Source organism: Engystomops pustulosus, chromosome 1, assembly GCF_040894005.1.
Source record: "Engystomops pustulosus chromosome 1, aEngPut4.maternal, whole genome shotgun sequence".
Taxonomy (NCBI): Eukaryota; Metazoa; Chordata; class Amphibia; order Anura; family Leptodactylidae; genus Engystomops; species Engystomops pustulosus.
The window spans coordinates 188,279,537-188,300,044 of NC_092411.1; the positions used below are offsets into that span (position 1 = coordinate 188,279,537).

At 40.8% G+C, this 20,508-nt stretch overlaps 1 protein-coding gene across 8 annotated transcripts in view; it reads right to left on the bottom strand.

Annotated features, from left to right (window-relative positions):
* The window catches only part of SEPTIN11 (septin 11), a 74,905-nt gene extending 57,362 nt beyond the window's left edge, over nucleotides 1–17,543 (bottom strand). For 4 of the 8 annotated variants that reach the window (XM_072115718.1, XM_072115701.1, XM_072115680.1 and 1 more), the window contains exon 1: nucleotides 17,268–17,534. In XM_072115718.1, the coding sequence (XP_071971819.1) occupies nucleotides 17,268–17,294 (27 nt within the window). In that variant the 5' untranslated portion in view covers nucleotides 17,295–17,534. Of the gene's footprint in view, nucleotides 1–17,267 lie in introns of all 8 variants that reach the window. The other 4 variants (XR_011848834.1, XM_072115668.1, XM_072115659.1 and 1 more) reach the window with 3 other exon arrangements.
* Nucleotides 17,544–20,508: the final 2,965 nt, after the last annotated feature.

The window sequence follows — 20,508 nt, forward strand, 5'->3', positions numbered from 1 at the left end:
TATATAAGGCTGGAAGGAGACACAAGTCCATCAAGTCCAACCTTCAAGAATTAAATAAATGTTTTATCCCCATAACCCGTGATATTTTTTCTCTCCAGAAAGGCATCCCGGCCTCTCTTGAACATGTACATAGAGTCGTCCATAACAACCTCCTGCGGCAGAGAGTTCCATAGTCTCACTGTTCTTACAGTAAAGAACCTTTGTCTATGGTGATGGTAGAATCGCCTCTCCTCTAGGCGTAGAGGATGCCCCCTTGTCCTGGTCACAGGCCTAGGTATAAAAAGATCTTTGGAGAGATCCTTGTACTGTCCGTTCAGGTATTTGTACATTGTAATGAGGTCTCCCCTCAGTCGTCTTTTTTCTAAACTGAATAATCCCAAATTTTGTAATCTGTCATTGTATTCTAGTCCCCCCATTCCCCTAATAATCCTGGTTGCTCTCCTCTGCACCCGTTCCAGCTCTAATATATCCTTTTTATACACTGGTGCCCAAAACTATACACAATATTCCATGTGTGGTCTGACCAGGGATTTGTATAAGGGCAGAACTATGTCTTTATCATGAGAATCTATTCCTCTCTTGATACATCCCATTATTTTATTTGCTTTAGCAGCAGCCGCCTGGCTCTGGTCACTAAAATTAAGTTTACCATCCACCAATACGCCCAAGTCCTTTTCAGCTTCAGTTTTACTAAGTAGTTGACCGTTTAGAACATAATTATACTTTTTGTTTCCATGGCCCAAGTGCATAACTTTACATTTATCTACATTAAACCTCATCAACCATTTCTCTGCCCATCCCTCAAGCTTCCACAAATCCCTCTGTAATGCTAAACTATCGACCTCAGTATTTATTACTTTACACAGCTTAGTATCATCTGCAAATATTGAAACTTGACTGTGTAAACCCACTACAAGGTCATTAATAAAAATATTAAAAAGAAGTGGCCCCAATACTGACCCCTGTGGCACTCCACTGGTAACATCAACCCAATCTGAGAATGTGCCATTAATGACTACCCTCTGTTTTCTATCACTAAGCCAATTACTTACCCAGATACACAGATTTTCTCCTATTCCCAGCAGTCTCATTTTATATACCAACCTTTTATGTGGCACGGTGTCAAATGCCTTGGAAAAGTCCAGATATACAACATCCACAGCGTCCCCCAGATCCAGTCTTGAACTTACCTCCTCGTAGAAACCAGATGCATGAGTCTGATTGCCCTCCCATGAAATTTTCTATTTTCAACTGCTTCCACCTTCACCCTACCCCCACCCCCTTCCGTGCCCTTTTCCACGTTCAGGGGTTGTTTATCTATACATAATAGTATAGCTCAAGATACCTTGTTTGTATAAGACATTACCTTGTATGCATATGCTGCTATGCTTATGGAGGTTTGTGGTGATATATTTGATCTCATCTTGCTCATTGTACATCTCACTAATGCCACATCATAGTATGAGACATCACCTTGTTTCTATGTATACTGATTGTTCAACAAAGCCTTTGACTGATAAAACATTGTCGATAGCCTCATTCACATGTCCAGATCGATCTCCCAAGCGTGGCACACAGTTGGGTAGAGCGCTTAACACTCTCCTCTCCATTACAAGCTGAGGGTGCTTTTTGATTTAGATTTAAAGTAGAATTAAAATGCTATTGTGTGACAGCACCCCAAGAGGCCATAACTTGGTGTACTGCATGTTTTTTTCTGTCCTTTGGTAACTGTAAATGCAATGTTAACACACTGGGGCACATTCACTTACAAAGTCACTAGAGACCACTAAAAGTGTATTGTCCATCTAGAATGTTGCACACGCCAAATCCCTGAGATCCTGCGCCAGAAATCATGAATGTGCTGCTTCCCTGCACTGGTCCAACAGAGTTTACCAATTATTTTCTGGTGCACCTTTTTTTGGGCATGCAACACAATTTAAAAGTTAAATACAGCGCTTGCTCCGAATCAGTTCGACCGTCCGACGGCATGGTCTCCTAATTTGTATCGCATGGAGGCCTGCACAGCTGTACCACAAAAGGGTTGTGTGTGACACAATCCCAGCATAGACACTTAAATACCTGTGCAAGCAGTTTTAGCCATGAAGAACGTGCACGGTCCAACAAAAGTGCACCGCGCAACCCTTTGCTCCACTGAATTTTGTTAATCTGCCTACAAATGGTGCGTATGAACGTGGTCTCAGACAGGTTTGGGCTAACGGACCTCCAGTCAGAAAAGTATTTGCAGGAGTAATGCACATCATGGTGGAAGGACGTCATCCAGAAACAAGTATAGTGTAGTTGCAATATAGCTCCATTTATTTCTATACATTAAAGTCGCAATCCATACACAAACCATGGCAAGTTGTGGAGCAGTTTATGGAAATGTTTCCCAGAAATCCCTTTGAAGGCCTTTCCTCTTTTATGATCCACATCTAATTTTGTCTTTTAAAACTGCACCAGGAAGCCTAAACATGTTAACACACCATAAGGCCCCTTTAAATATCCACACTGTTCCCTCGACATACAGGTTCCTACTTACATAATGTGATTGTGGTTACTCATTTCACCTGTTAATATGCCTTACAAATAAAGCAATTATTGGACCATAAATATCCCCACTGTTAGCCAAGGTATATATTGAAAAGATCAAAACGATTGAGCTGTGAAAGTCCGTTGGCTCACAGCATCTTCTAGGCACCTTAAAAGAGGTGTTTCTAGGATGTAGAATCTCCTTGAAGCCAACAGTAGTGTAAATGAGCAATGCACCAACCAATTTCATTGTACACTAATTCATTACAGATTATTGCATTGTCCAAAAGCATTGGATGTGTAGAAAGGGCTGTTGCATGAATATCTTTCATACATGTACAAGTGTTTTCAATTAGAGGGGAATTTGCTGCTGCCTACACCTCTGGTAGCAGTTCATGCCTGTATAGTTGCTACGGTCTTAATAAATATAACAGGCTACCCGTAGGCCTCATATATATGGAGGTATAACGCAGCTGCAACAAAGCACCGAGACTTATTGCTGCACAGTGCCTTACGGCTCTATATGCCTCCTAATTCATATAGTTTCATTATACTCAAAACCAACAGAGAAAAAAAAAGGGGGCAAGGTCAACTGCATGTTGTTTTACCAAACTAGTCTCCTATAAATGCATTGGTTTTAGAAAATACAAAGCATTGTAACTACGACACCCAGAATAGTATTTTTGAGGTACATGGCAGGTTCATGGGTGTTTAGGCTGCAATAAATCCTTCTGGAAAGGGTTTGTCCAGCTAAAGAATAAAGGTTGTAAATGATAGCAATAACTAAATAAATCACTTTTCTCGTAAAATGCTGGCATCTTACATGAGTTTTTCTGCCTCCTCTATGTTGACAGTAAGTTTACCTTCTGTACCCAGGGGCAGTCTCCTATCAGCACTGACAATGTGATGCCTTTGCATCGAAGTGTCATTTTATAATGTTCTCAGACAATATTTGAACTCATAACCCTTGGCATCGGAGGCAGCAAAACAACCTGTAACCGCAGTGTGGATTTTCATAGTCTAAAAGCCTCATAAAATCTTCTTTATTACAAGCATATAATAATGGTATATGGAAATATCTCTCTCACTATATATGTTCATAGATCTTCAAATATGCATCTATATAATTTGTGTTTAATATTCATAGGCATCTCAGACCAGTGCCACTACTGACAGAAGGTATGGGGAGCATGTTCTGCTGCGTCATTGAAAAACATTTTTTAATGGAAAAGACCTTTAACACATCTGTCAAACATAAGTCCTTATTAACCGTTTCATGACCAGGGACAATCGGTACCTGAATGTTCAGGTCAATTTTATATCATAACATGTATTACATGACATGTGAGACTTATAAGTTATCAGGATAATTTTCTTAATTACATGTTTTTTCTTTCTAGAATTCACCAAAATATGCTGAGGGTGCCAGTACTTCAGCTAACGGTCATCTCTGTCTCTCTGCAGCTCCTCCTGCATTCAGCATATCAGTCATAGCTTAAAAAACAAACCAGATATCTGCACTCCTCTTCATTCCGAACCCAGTGGGCGTCTTCTTTAATGTTGACACGCTGGGATTGCCTGGAAAAAAAAGACTTATAATTAGCAGGCCAGAGCATGGGGACAAGATGTCCAGCACTCTGGGCTGCTAATTATGCACACCCTCGCCATCTCACTCTCCCAGTATGATAAACCACCACCAGGATCGGAATGAAGAGGAGTGCAGTTCTCTGGTGCAGGAGCATGTCTGGTTTGTTTTTTGGTATAGTAACTGGTAGTTTTAAAAACTTTAAACACTTTCCACTACAATGTAGTTTAGGAATAGTGTTAGGCCAATTATGGGGAAATAAAATAATGTGTGTATGTGTATACTATAATATGTAAATAAAGAGAATGTTTTATTAACATACAGTTAAATACAGTAATACAGTGGAATTACACTCTGGAAGGATACCAAACACATGGTTGTGTATGATCTCTTCTGCAGACAAAGCTGTGAGTTGATGCCATGATGCAGCAATGCATTCAGCCTGCATGAGCTTTAGGCATGCAATGTTTAATGGGTGGGAGAATACTCCAGATTCCATACTAAAGTGAAGGTTTTACATACACACACAGGCCTACATACCAGACCACACCAAGCTACAGTAGAGTGAGCTCTGCCCTACTTCCAATCAGCAAGAAATATAAAGCTAGAGAAAAATCCTGCCCAACTATTATAGCATGTCCTGAAATAACACCAAACATGTACATACCTAAACGAAAAACAGATCTGAAGGGATGATTAACCTAAAGCACAAACATTTTCCTAAAATGATGCCAAAAAACATTCTAATAAAACATCCTGCAGAGTAAAGCTCATGTGGCAGTTGGACGTATGCTTGAAAGTATTCTCCACACAACTGTATTCAATTTTCTATTCTCTGGTCTGGACCAAATAGTCCGCCTAATAGAAGTAATCTGATAACCAGCTGCAACAATGGGGGGTTGAGTGAGCCCCTGTTTGCATTGGGAAGTGGTTGTGTGTGATCACTGGCATTCTAGCCACCTCTATAGGACTGGCAAAGAGAACCCTACTACATCCATCAACTGAAAGGCCACCAAGCTCTATTGTCACCTGGAACTTTTTACATTCCATTTATGTGTCCATGTTTCATGAGACCCATTCAAATCACTCAGTACAACTAATATGCACTTCCATACACAATGACATCTTATTTTACTAAACATATTTTGCTGACATTGACATTTAACACTGAGGCGAAGATTCCCTAGAAGCCTCAACAATCTATCCGCAGGCTATAATTCAGAACCACCCAGACAGTCTATTTTTGCCAACTTGGATCAGCCTACAAATGTAATCTAGAAACAGATGATATAATAGAGTAATTTATGAAATGCTCTTATAGTCATCACCCACACAAACCATGTCTGTTACCAAATCATAGGTCTTATAAATAACTAATGGTAAGATATGTAGACTGTGACAACCCAGTCTGTTATATGCTACAAGCACCATTTACATAATATGTGATATATAATGACAATATGTCTTGGCCAATATGCTATTTTAAAGGGTGCAAGCCAGGAGGATTATTGTCCACAAACCACCACCAACCAGTTAAGCAGGAAAATAGCAATCACAATACAGAATTACCTTTTTGATTAAGTAAAAAAAAAAAATCTAGATTTAAGACAGAATGGCCGGCCTTAATTTAAATAAATACCTAATAATACCAACACTGTCTCAACCAAAGAAAAAAGCCTTTCTAAGCCCACATTGTATTCTGACACAGGATACACATTCATTGTGGGCAGCAGGTCACTTCCAGCTATCCCCTGCTTCAATAGGCAGGAATCTGCAACAACTGGAATTAGGAATATGTTGGGAAAACAGAAGGGATCTGCCAACTCTACATCTTTCCTTCCAGTACACAGGAGTCTGTACAGAGGACAACCAGAAACTAATGTTTGCTTACATGTAGTAAATAGGTGTATAAATTACTATTGAACGGAAACTCCAAGGAAGGCCAAATCCCAACAGAATTATTAGTTATTGAATCATCTTTATTCCCTTAAGAATTATTTTCTGCAATCACCATTTGCCAGGCAGCAGTCAAAATATGTTCAAGCTGTTTCTAAGCAACGCAAACCATGGCCAGCACATGCATTTTATCAAGCTCAAAGTGAAGGCCTGAATGTCTACTATGTAAGATGCTAATGCAGGTGTCTATAAGATGGTATTCTAAGACTATCTCATAGCTGGTACAAACACATAAAATGTTACAATCAAAAAGTGTTTTCATTCACTAGACATCTCCAAGGTTCTACTGTTGATCAATCCCAGAAACACTGTTAGCTGCGGTCGATAAAAATACTTCTATTAATACTACTACCTTCCAGCAACAATCCTTAGAGGGAACCTGTCACAAGATTTTACTTTAAAACGACAGGTGCCCATAGCACTATACCAACTATTGCCAACACTGTTTTAGCTAAAAAAAATATGCATAGATTCTATCCCCAGAAAATGAACTTTGTAAGCCTTCCTGGCATCCTGAGTGTAGAAGAAGCAGCGAGTCACAAAAAGTGTGTGTTAATCATGCCAGTCACTGTGTGACTCAGCCCAGGTCTCCAGCATTTTCTTCATTCCCGCCTCCCTTCGAAGGTACCGGATGTGGATTGAGTCACAAACTGACTAACATGAATAACACACACCTTTTGGATTTGCTGCTCCTTCTGGCAGGGTGCCAGGAAGCTTAAAAAGTTAATTTTCTTGGTATAGTAAGTAAGCATTTTTTAGCTAGATACAGTGTGGACGATAGGTAGTATAGTGCTATAGGAACCGGTGATATTTATTAGTAAAATTGTGGTGAAAGGTTCACTTTAATTTATCTGAAGATTTTAGGTGTACATACAAGCAATACTATTATTAACTAGGGCAGATCAGATGCAAGAAAAAAAATATGTACTTATGACTCACTAGGCCCTGGATCCAGTGTTCTTTGGTTCTCTAGAACTGCCAGCTCGAAATCAATTAAATCATTTGTTCCGAGAGCTACTTCACTCCATCTTAGTGTGATATGCCAGAGAACCGTAAGACCACTGTAACACTAGAACCAGGAACAAGGCCGGATAGGTACACAAAGAAAGGTTTACACCAAGTTGATATAAGCTGAAGCAAGCAGAGGGGTTATTCCCTTCACACATATGTACACAACACAAAGCATGATGGATTCACAGCTGAAAACTGACCATGTAGTTGCTTGCATTTCTAATATATAAACATCTGGTGAAATTTACTGTGAAATAAATACAGTCTATGAATAAAATCAAGAAAAACAGATTAACCACAACATACTTAAAAGAAAAGCAATTGGAATATAGTACTAGTTTACATTCCTCAACCGCAAATCATCATATTTAGTACAAGCTTGTTTGGACGCAAAAGGTTATGTATATTCAATTCCACATGGGGGGGGGGGGGTAAATGTGGGCACTCCTTCCCAGTGCCTTATTATTCTTATCTATAGCAGAGGAGCTTCACTACGGAGCATGTTCATAAGCACAGCACACACTCATCTCAAAAGGGTGATCAGGGGTGCACAAGCCGCACTGACAGGCCACATGCAGCCTGTCAAGCCATGAGTTGTGGTCTGCACCCTGCTGACAGTCCAATGAGCACTTCCATAATTGATGTAACATATCTGATGGAAGCATTCATTAGTGCCGGAGGCCAGGTAGAAGCAAGTACAGCTGAGACGTTTCACTAATCCTGGGTCCTCTCCTGTCGCTCTGCTCTGTGTCCTGACTTCTAACATAGGTCATATGTGTGAAGGTCAGGACACAGAGCAAAGCCCCTGCAGGAGAGTACGCAGGAGTAGCAAGTACTTGTACTGTTCCCAGGTCCTCTCCTGCTCCAGTTGTGCTCCTAGTCCTCATGCCACCGCGTACAACCAGCGTGGAACATGGAGGAGAGAAGATGCTGCAGGGTGGTGAAGGTTGCAGAGGAAGAGCCATGACAGGAGACGATTTTTTTATTTTCTGTCTGCTCTGTGGATCTCCAGTGTTTGCAATTTTATGCTCTGGGGTCTCCAGTGTTTTAATCGTGCTATGCAGTCGCCAGCACTATTATTATTTGCTCTGAATGCAAATTTGTTTTCCAGGGTAGTATAAATTGTTGTACTGTGACCTTTAGAACTTCTGGGTACGCATATTGTGCTGTACTGTGGTTGTTGGTGAATCTACGATGTTGAGCAGGATGAAAATATGGTCATATATAATGTTTGTGTACAACGCACAAAATTTTAAATTATATTTATATTACATGTGTGTATAATTGTTTGTGCTAGGTGTTTTTTACTTGGGTTATAAAGCAGATGTTGTAACACTTCTAATTCCCCCTATGGGTCAATTAAGTCATATTCTATTCTAGAACACGGAAAGTTAGGGTTTTGTAGCTGAGCATTTTCAACAATTCAGAATATTGCTATATGCTCACTAAAAAAAAAAAGAAAATACTAAAGAGAGGCAGATAAAGAATGTGTTGTTCACCCTGAATTCATCTGGGGTTCATGAGCTAATGGTGTCCAGCGGCTGAATCATTTAACACCAACAGCGATACACCATGTCATGCGGTCAGACATAATGGCAATGTAGATGTGTTATTCTTCCTAGCAGTGGTTAAACAGAATAATTGGGAGCAGCTTCTGCTATTAACATGAAGGTCATTTACTAACAGAGATTTTAAAATCAATAACCTGCACTTTTCACCAGTTATATTTATCCCTGCACACATCTGCAGCTTACAGCTCCAGACCACAAGAAAAGCGTCCAGAAAGGGTTAATGTAAAAAATTGGCATCGAGAACAGGCACAATAAAACTTACTCAAATACCACGAAATCTTGTAGAAAACCTACTGTTCATTCATGGAAACTGGAGATACGCGCAATGCCTCAACAATGTGTGTCTACACTACGTCGCTATACAAGACAAGTCACGCATTAATATACAATAAATATATTTAGTGACTAAAGTCACAATCTCACCCAGGCCAAACTCTTTAATAGAGTAGACTCTATTAACATTATGGTTTAGGCTACTGCTGTTGGAAATGCTACGATGGGAGATGGTAAATTTTAAAGTCTCAAAAACTTCTGTGCATCACCTAAACTCTGGAACAGTCTCAACATATCAGGCATAGCATTACAAATCAAAACCTGAATACATATTACAAAACTGTATTACAATACATAATATCTCTGCTGCTCTACTACCGTGAGTGGCCTCTACCTTTACCTATTGTGGAGGGTCCTCTTTCCATTGTACAAGTTTGGACAGCTGGTTGGTGTAGTCATTCAGAACAGAATGGATTAGATAGCAGTCAAAAGCTACGTGCCTTGAACTACACTGTGGACCTGCCCATCTCACTGTCCCCATAGCGGAGGAAGTTGCGTCTGGACATTTCTTGAGGTGGTTTATGCCCAGTAAGCTCATCGTTCTGAAAACTTGCTCATTCAGTTTGTATAAATGTCCACAACTGGGAATTAACCTTTATATGAAAGAGGTACAGTACTGCAAGTACCAGACAAGTGTTTGTAGCTCTAAAAGTATAGAAGATCTAAGACTATGGTAATAGTTTGATATGAAGTGATGGTAAAAAACCTCAAGGTGCTTTATCAAGAATGGGCTAGGGGCAGGGGTGAGGGGGACCCTTCAATTATAGTGAGATACATCCAGCAATTGTAGGGCTTTATCCTGCATGTATCCAAAGTGTACTACTGGTCAAGTAAACATCTCAACACCCAACAACCCAGAAGGATTTGCCATTAATACCTTAGGTGTATGGCCAGTACAGGAAATGAGATATCTTGTAAATGATAAAAAGCTTGCATTTACAGTTGTTCGTGTATAGTAGGTTACACTTGGCAGAGCTATGCTAAGACAGTCTGAACTCCTAAGGTCAGATGAATATGCACACCTATTTACATAAAAGATCATAAATGATTATTCATGGGAAAAATATAAATCTAAAAGAGGGTTATTTAAGAGGAATCAACTCAATGTTAAATCAAGGGCTCCCAGTCCTCATTTGCATTCATACATCTAAAGGTTCTTACCATGGTATCTTCACTAAATCCTTTCATTTCCATTTCTTTGAAACCTGATTTGACTAATTAGTGGGGATTTTGCAACCAGAACAATTAGGCTGGGGGGTGGGGCACATGTAATTAAACAATACAAGACACTGGGGCCTGGTTACCGATCACATGCGTTTTCCTGGAAATGTATATGCGATCTGGCTGAGGACCAATCCCCCACCCACCCCTTCGTGCACTAGCGTCACGTTATGCACGCAAAGCAACGCTAGGCTTCTATAAGTAAAATAAATTGTCATAAAAAGCAGGGCAGAAACTCCAAGATAAAAGGGAGATTATGTGAGCGTAATAAAGAGAAATGAATATATTACGGTCTTGTACCTCTCTGTAGATGTTACATACTAGTGAAATAAGTGAGATATACTTTACTGCAATTGAAATGCAGTATTGTATACAAAGCCTTCTGTATCACAAAGAAAATTGCTTCGCTTCCTACAGCTAACAATCCACTACCATTTTGTTAAGTGCACTGGAAAGATAAAATGTGGATAATAAGCTCCCTCTTTGTTATCTAGGCCAATGTCTGGGAAGAAATAAAAGAAAACATCCATTAGATCTAAGGGGTTGCCCTTAACCCCTTTGTGACCAGGCCTTGAAAGGCTTTAATGACAGGACCATTTTTAATGAATTTTCATAACTTTCTTTTTTGTGAAATACCGTAAAAATATTTTCTGCATTTTTTTATTACACATAGGGATAGTTAAAAAAAAAAAAAGTTAAAGGACACCTGTCATCAGGTCTCTGCCACTTGTCCTGTCACTACTACCTGTTGGAGCAGCTCACAAGGATCCCATCCCAGCCTTTATCTAGTTATTTCATACATTATTCATGATAAAATCATCTATTCTTTATCATGTAAATGAGTCTGGTCACATGGTCAGAGGCAGCGATGTCACCCCTCCCCCCCCCCCTGCTCATGTCTGTGTGTAATGTATAGTAAAGCATGGCTAGTGTGTGTGCTGCATCTGCTGACATGGTGCATCCTCCTAATATACAGGTGAGAGACACAGACATCAGCTACACATGAATCTGACATGTTCTGCTGTAACATGGCTGCCTGGAGCTGCTGTATCTCTCCTATACACACACACATGCACACACAGGCTGCAGGGGGCGTGGCCACCAGAACCAGGAAGCACATCATTATACAGCCTCACTCCATTATACAGGCTGTCAGTCAAGCACTGGGGGTGTGGCTGTGCCTCCCACTCATGAATAGAGTGGACAGCTTGAATATGCTAATGCTTCACAGGTCATTTGCATACAGCTTTAGGACCTTATTGCTTAGGTTTACAGGCATGTAGAGGGACAATAAAGGGATAGAGGCAATGATCTCTAATGCTCTCTCTCTCTCAATGCTCTCCCTGTTCCTGATTGACAGGTTTCAGTGTTATGATATGCTGCTGGAACATTGAGAGAGAGTTCTGTTACATCAATGGGCATTTCATATCATGTGGCCAGGGTGATGTCATCTAAGGTCCTGTTACATCTGTAATGTCTACCTCATGTATGTTTATGATCACATGAAATCACAGCAGCCTGCATGGATACCAGATGATACCAGAACCCTGACCCTACGCCTCTCCCTTGAAAAGCTATGACTTTAATACCAGGTAGGTAGTTATGGATTTAATACCAGGTAGGAGGGACCCATGACCCTTCCTGGGGGTGGACAGAGGTGTGTTTGCACCTGATATAATCAAGACACCTCTGAGGTCACTTGTCTTTGTCTGGGAACGCATTATACCATCAAGTGCAGAGGAAGATCTTAAGGTGTGGACTATCAGGTTCCATTAGGCCCACACACAAGGTAACTAACTTACTGAACTTCTGATACTTTTAGTGCTACCTTTGTATTTTGTACTTTGTTTAACTATATACATCTCTAATGTACATATTGTTTTGTCTAGTGTACCTTAAGGCAATTAAATATAAAATCTAATCTGTGTTGCTCTTTTATTTTGAACCAAAACGTCCGTGTCTCGCTCATATACATGCAACTGGGTTGGTTCCTCACCCTATATAATCACGTTAAGGACCAGGCTTATATTAAAGGAGAATTGGTGGCAGGTTATCTGGTTTGATAAGATTCAGTTTCACGGAGTCTGGTGAAAGGGGTCTTATAGACATTCAGGGCTGTGATTTATTGTTGTGTCATATCCGGAAGTTGTGTGGATAACTTTAAATCACTTCCTGCACCTCTCAGAACCTGTGTGTTCTGGTTGAGTCTAAAAATGATAACTAAGTGATCTTGCATACCCTTGAGGGGTCCGAAACGTCATGGTTTCCTTAACAATGGGGTAGACGTTGCATATATAACAGGACCTTGGACAATATCAACCTAGTCACATGACATGAATACTTAGAAGAGGCCTGGGACATGGGGAGAAGTTGAAGTGGGGGGGGAGAGAACCTCTCCCTAGTTGTATTTGTGAAATGCGGTGACAATGTTCTCTGTATACAGTAATAAGGCTCAGCATGGAAAATTACATTCGGTAGTGACAGGCGTCGTCGCAGGACAACGGAATTGCCAAATGAAGTGAGTATAAGTAGTTTATTATTTTTTAAGCCTCCTCAGCCATATATTACTTTTTTAAATCCCTGGACAACCCCTTTAATATGAAAAACGCAAACCAACATTTTGATGCTACTAAGCATCAAAGGTTGGAAGGTAAAACTTCCAAAATAATAGTTCTCATTTCTATTCTCTATTGTTATAAAAAAAAATAACACATGGAAACACAAAACAAAATCCTTAAAAAAATCCTAAAAAAAAAATGGGTAAAACTATTACAGCACACATCCCACTTGTTTGATCTATCATTTGCAGAGGAAGGAAGAACAAATTGCTCCGGGCATGCCTGATGACATCAGCAATGACATCCTGTCAAACCCTGTGTCCCTCTTCCTGTCACTAAAATACATTTGGTGATTAACTACAAAAGCAGAGAATATATGGTATTACTTAGCATCAAAGTCTTTTCTGACACTACATGCTATCAGCACAATTGCTTAATAAGTTGAAATCATTTTCCATCTTTCATACACAACTTGTCACTCTGGTTGATTACAGTCCAGGCAATGTGGGGGTATCCTTACTGTTCCCAAAATGTAAGGCATGATGTAAAATAAAAAACATAACATCCGATATCTCCTGGTTTTGTTCTCCTGAAGATGCTCTGTAGAGGTAGGAAAAGCAATCTGTATGCAACAAGTTCTATTCAGCTCACCGGTCTCCCTATATAATAGGTGCAGGTCATTTCATTCGGACTGCAGTGGTTCAATGCAGAACTTTGTAGGACTATTTTAGTTCATTACTTCTTGTAATATTGGAACATTGGTTCATGTCCAAAATTCATAACAGTTGGGAACCTAGTATTGAGTATCACGAAGCCTATTGGATTTTTAGGTTACCAACTGGAATGAATTTAAGACATGAACTAACGTTACAGAATTCCAAAAACTAATGAACTAAAATAGCTAACTTCAATTCTATTTTTATAATTTAAAGTAATTTTCGATTTTATATTTTGTGCCCCGCTTATAATGCCAGTTTTGGAGAGTATTTCTGTGCCCTCTTATAGCGCATGTGCAGAGAATGGTATTTCCCAGACTTGGATCTGTGGAAAACAAGTATGTTGTCTCTGTACACATGCTCCGAATTAACAAATTCAGGTTCGGAGGGAGGTAGAAGGTATATGTTAAAGGTTTAGTCACACCTATGTTAGGCATGATTAAGAGCGTGACAAACGCTTGAAACACGTAGACCAGCCTCCATTCCACCTTGGTCATTTTTCATATCGTATGTTATTTTAATACAATGAAACAAGAAAATATTTTATAGTGCATCTGGTGCCGAAAAACGTTCCCAGGTAAGGCAATAACTGCTGACTCCCTTCTCAATGACCGAGACCTAGCTGCTGTTACTCTCTGTTCTCCTGCCTCTCTCCATATACTGTAGCTTCTATGTATTCTCTAAACATAAGTGTCCAACTTCATAACAAGATGGAGAGAGAATAACAGACAAAGAAAGGAAGAAGTTTTTTACATGATTCCATGACCAGACTGCATCACTCTTTGAAGCCCTAAGTGGCCATGACAACCCTGCTTGTATGTAGCAGCTGGGAAATGTACAGTATTAGAAACAAATTAGTAGAGATATCACCCCATATGACATGGAGTGCTGTACATTCCCACATTAAAGTGACAAGCAATTTCTCAAACTGAAATCTACCAATAACAGCTGTGCATTATTAGTGTGGGAAACTGCCTCCCAGAGACGCAAGATAAGCATTACACAGCTCCTGTGCTAACAATTTAAGTTAAATGGGATTGTCCAAAACTAATTCAAAAGGAAAACTGTGTCGCTTCTGTCCATGGATTATGTATGGACTGTGGTACTGCAGCTCATTCCCATTCAAGAAAATGGAGCTGAATGGCAGTCACCCATCAACAAGTGTTTTAAAGTTTTGTTCTGGTTCTAACTAACTGCTTGAACTACATAAATAATAAAAGAAACTACAACTACGTATTACTACTAATAGAATTTTTAAAAATTGCCGAAAAAAAAGTTGGAAAATCCTCAGGAAAATGGATTAAAAGAGCCCATGGAGAGACCTCAAACAGGGCGATTTTTTAAAAAGAAACAGAGGGAAATAAACTAATGGGTGATTAAGGACACTAAACCAAAGGACCTGTGGCAAGTTCTACCGTATTTAAAGAGGACCTGTCACCACCCCAGACTTCCCAAACTGAACATACCGGCATGTAGGCGCTAGTATCATGATTCTGGGGCACTTGGAATTTTTGTTCTAGCCCCCTCCGTTCCCAAGATATGCCCCCGTGATCTGACGATTCTGAGGTCTGTATCGTCAGAAAGGAGGAGCTGCAGCACGGGTGGGGGGATGTGAGTATGCTAAAATATTCTGACACCATTCAATGGGAAGTCTGGGGTGGTGACAGGTCCTCTTTAAGTCTACCTAATCAATAAGTTCACACCTGCATTAGGGTTTCTAAGAGTACATATTAACAGAAACAAGGTGAATGTAAACATCAATGCTTCCCTCATCTACAGCCAAATTTAACAGGGGTCTTAAGAGAACCTACCAAACACAGTATGCAAAGCCTGATATAGTATACCTGGGGCCCCCAAATGCCTCCTGCCCTGTATATGTATTTGAGTCCTGAGGAAGTCAGTGTGCCCCAGTCCATGAGCTCTGGGCCATTGCTAAGGGTGCTCTATGGGTCAATCTGTGTGACAGAGTTAAAACATTTTACATACTTTGCTGGCTGCTCAAGGCTGACTTACATTTATTTGTACCAGAAAACTGTCACGCTTCAATTAGAAACCATGTTTTAGGAGTCCTGCAGCCACAACTATTCTTGTCACAAAAGCATCTAGAGCGGTGCTAAGTGCCTGAAACAATGAATGAGTCACACATTGAATTTTAGATGTATCTGCCCTTTTATGCACAGTTCTTACATCACTGAAGGCGCATTTCTAGGGTATATTACATGCCACACATTTATTTCTACAACTAAATGGATTTCTATAGGGGGTATTTGGAGGATGAAAAAAGTGTCTGCTTTCTACCAAAAACACTGCAAACCATGATTTGGTGTGGTCCTGTTTATGAAAAAAGCAAACAGGGGTTTTTCAACCTCCTGAAAAACCCTTTAGGATGAATGGGACAATAAAAAATTTTTCAACATCTGCCATGTGGGAATTTTCCCTATTTGGCCAACTAAGCAAAAGATATCCTACAGTGGCACCTTTCACTGGTTCACTGTCTAACAGGTCCTATGATTTTTTCAGCCTTATTCCAGAAATATTTTCACATCAATTATATAACCAGCTGTTACGGTATAGGCTGCAGAAGGTTAGTGCTCCTTTAAGAACTGGAGTGACAGCTTGAAAAAACTTTTTGGACTCTGCATTAGTCGGGAGACAGAAACTTTACACTGTAGAAATGAAAGAGAATCTGTTGGCTGGCGCCCATTTACTTGCTCTGCCCACACTGCAGAGATAGCCAGACTGTATTCGGGGAGGAAATGATAACTGTTTGTCCAAAGGCTGGATGAGGGGGGGAAGCTGAGCGGGATGGGGTGAGGCCTCTCCATCCGGCCATTGCAGCCAACAAAGAGATGCCTTCAGATCTTGTATTGTAACCTCTAACACCTCCTCTGGCTGTAATACTAGAAGCATGCAAGCGGGTAAACCCATGCCAAATCACAAGAGCCCCTTGTGTCCTGGGTTTATCATCTTACTGAGACCTCTAACAAACTCCAAAGTCTTGGACCAATGAAGAGGAGAAAGAACCACACCCTTTTACTACAACTATGAACATCTTTTGTCACGTTTGAAAGGGGAGAATAGAAACATAGGACATTCATAAAATATTCCCCTCACCAAGACACGACCAGGAATGTTTGTGGATTTGGATTTTTCAGAGATATTTTGCTTCACTTTATAAAATACTAAACATAGTAAATAAGCATCAGATTTGTGATAGCAAGTCAGAATACAGAAGGTTGTCTTATAACGTTATAAGGTATTTATAAACAATAACAATAGAAAAGAACTTTCCACAGCACACAGACAATACAAGGGGCAGGTGATGTCTCTGTCACAGTGCATGCTCCAGTAGCAGGCGCTCTATAGATTGCTAGCTCTTGGGCTCAGTGTCGTTGTATTGAGCACTATGCAGCAATTTGCACACACATTTTCCTCACATACAGAACCACACCACAGTGTATGTCATTGGTAAATCCTCATGCCACACGAGCCTTCCTGATATGTTACTGATGTGATCCTTGGCACCTAGCAGCACATCTCGGTGTATGCCAGCCGCTGCAGCCCTTACATAACTCACTCCCACGCTTCATAGGAACATAACATCTCTGCTCATCCTAGCGGCTTCCATGACAGGATGGAGGGGAAGGAGGAATTTACTAGACGGGATGGAAGGAGGACAAAGGAGCCCTGGGAGCAGCACTGGTCACTGATACAGGCACATGAGGCGAGGAAATACAATCACAATGCAACATGTCCAGAGATGTCATGCAAATAAGTGCCAACTTACAGTCTGTCTGCCCACTGCCACTGCCATGCTGCTGTCCTGCGGGTGCTAGAGGAGGAGAAGAAGGAAGGATTGCAGAGAGAGATACTGCACACAACCTCACTGACTGCTGGGGGAACATGGCCACCACAGGGGAGGAGGGTCCTCACAACTCAGGAAAGGGGGGAGGGGAGTTCACACGCAGGAAAATGCTCAGCGCGGGGACAGGCTTCTCGTGTACCTCCGCTGTACCCGGGATGATAGGGCTGGACGGTGACAGACACTAAACCTGGCCACTTCATAGTCCTTAGTAATGGCTGAGGCGTCTACTGCAGCACGGTCTTGTACGGCGCCCCCCGGTACAGAATGGAGGGCGCTGTGTCTACATAGAGGAGTTGTGAGAAGAGAGGATCGGCTATTCAGGCGCTGGATAGTGCGGGAGGTGGACAGGCAACAGAGAGACCCACATAGGATTTACTTCAGCCAAAGCTTCATTCCTCTGCCCTGTCCCTTTATAATTGCTATGTTCCCCCTCCCAGCTGGGCTCTTGTTTTAGTGTATATTGGGGTGTCATCAATTGGATGGGGCGAACAGGCGAGGAGTCAGTGTAGTCTGTAGGCAAAGTATTTGTTGTGATGGCAGGCCCTGGTATACATCTCCATCTTCATGTTCTGCAGCGTTGTAGGTAGCAGTAGTGGATTATAATATAGGCACATCGGTGGTAGCTTGGGGACCCATAGCCACCCAAAACACCCACCAAATTCTATACAGAGAAGGGCTTCACACATGAAATCCTCTTACATCTGTTCCTGTTCTAAATACACATGTACATAAGGTCCTCCAAAGGTCCTGAAACCAAAGATTGAAAGCTGGCAGAAGGGGCACATCCTCCATTCCCCGAGAAGTACCATATGTAGGAAGTGATAGCTGTACTTGTTGGGGCTACAGGGCCGGATTAAGGGTGGTGGGGGCCCCTGGGCGCAAATTGGTGGGGGCCCTTCCAATAATGTTTTTGGAAGTATATAGCCACTGTAAACAGTGCATCGGCGATCTCCTCCAGTGATAGCAGCTGTGTCTCACTGACATAGATGACATCCTAGACCCCTATGTCTGATGCTGCGCATCACACAGAGACAGTCAGCGACTCAGCTGACTGTGGGAAACTGGTGGGGGCCCCTTTAAAAGTGAAAGTGGTGGGGGCCCCGGGGCTCGAGCCCCGGGAGCCCCTCCTTTAATCCGGCCCTGTGGGGCTATAATATTCATACAGACCAGGGCTCATGGCAGCTTTAATCCACCCCTGGCAGGTAGGTAGTAGTCAGTATCAAGATTGGCAGTGGCACCTTTTTTTATTATCAAGACCCTCAAGTTTCTTCAAGTTTTTGACCCTTATTAATAGGATCCAATGTCTAGAATCCCCAGCAATGGGCATAACTGGGACCAAAAATTCATAGCTAGCACTCCATTCATCCAGTGATTGCCTCAGGGTATGGCATGGCATCATAAAAGGACTATACATTGCATCTAAGTTCTGCCATAAAATAAAGATCATAAATGTATGATAGGTGGTGTGAGTTGGGGTCTGTTGCACCAGATGTATGTGTCTCTCTGACAGTTACATAAACTATAATAGAACCACATGAAAAATTATGAGAAGCAGGTAGTAATCTACAGTCCTAATAGAGTTGCATTAACCCCTTGCCGCTGAAGCCACTTTTCACCTTCCTGACACGGCCCATTTTTTCAAATCTGCACTGTCTCACTATAAATGGTTATAACTTCGGAACGCTTTAACATAACCCGCTGATTTTGAGATTGTTTTTTCGTGACACATTGTACTTTATGTTAGTTGAAAAATTTGGGTGCTAACTTTTGCGTTTGGTTATGAAAAAAATGGAAATTTGGTGAAAATTTTGAAAAAAATGCTATTTTCAAACTTTGGAAATTTCTACTTTTCAAGCAGATTGTCATATCCCCCAAATAACTTACTAACTAACATCACCCTAAAGTCTTCTTTACGTTAGCATGATTTTTTAAGCATATTATGCTTTTTTTTGGAAGATAGGAGGCTTATAACTATACATGTGATTTTTCAGATTTTTGTGAAAATCGACAAAATCTATATTTTGCAGGGCTAGATAAGTTTGATGTGACGATGAAAGGCCTAAATGAGAGAAAACCCCCTTTAATGACCCCATTTTAGAAACTGTACCCCTCAAAGAATGTAAAACAACTTTTATGAAAGTTGTTAACCCTTTAATGGTTTCACAGGAGTTAAAAAAAAATCAGGTACAATTATCAAATTTAATTTTTTTATAGCTAAATGAATGTATTTTTCAAAAAATCTACACATCCTCAGTGGTTAAAATACCAAAATGCTCCACAGAAATTAATACCCAATTTCTTCTGAATATGCCAACACCCAATATGTGGTGGTATACTGTTGTACTGGCACACAGCAGGGCATAGAAAGGAAGGAGCACAACCAGGTTTTTTGCATAGTAGATTTAGCTGAAATACTTTTATGTTACCATGATACATTTGGAGAGCCCCTGAAGTACCATAACAGTGAAAATCACCCCAAAGGACCCCATTTTGGAAACTACACCCTTCAGAGATTTTATTAAGGTGTATAATGAGTATTTGGACCCCACAGGAGTTCAAAAATTTGGGCTGAAACATGAAAAAATGAATATTTTTCCATCAAAAATGCACTTTTTCCCCAAATTTTTGGCATCCACAAGGGGCAAAAGAAAAAATTGCTCCACAGAAATTGTTCAACAATTTCTCCTGAACACAAAAATACCCCACATGTGGATATAAACTTCTGTAGGGACACACAGCAGGACGTGGAAAGGAAGAAGCACCCTGTGGCTTTTTGAAGGCAATTTGGACCAAAATAGTTTTCAGTGGCAATGATGCATTTAGAGAGCCCCTGAAGTACCATAACAGTGAAAATCACCCCAAAGGACCCCATTTTGGAAACTACACCCTTCAGAGATTTTATCAAGGTGTATAATGAGTATTTGGACCCCACAGGAGTTCAAAAATTTGGGCTGAAACATGAAAAAATGAATATTTTTCCATCAAAAATGCACTTTTTCCCCAAATTTTTGGCATCCACAAGGGGCAAAAGAAAAAATTGCTCCACAGAAATTGTTCAACAATTTCTCCTGAACACAAAAATACCCCACATGTGGATATAAACTTCTGTAGGGACACACAGCAGGACGTGGAAAGGAAGAAGCACCCTGTGGCTTTTTGAAGG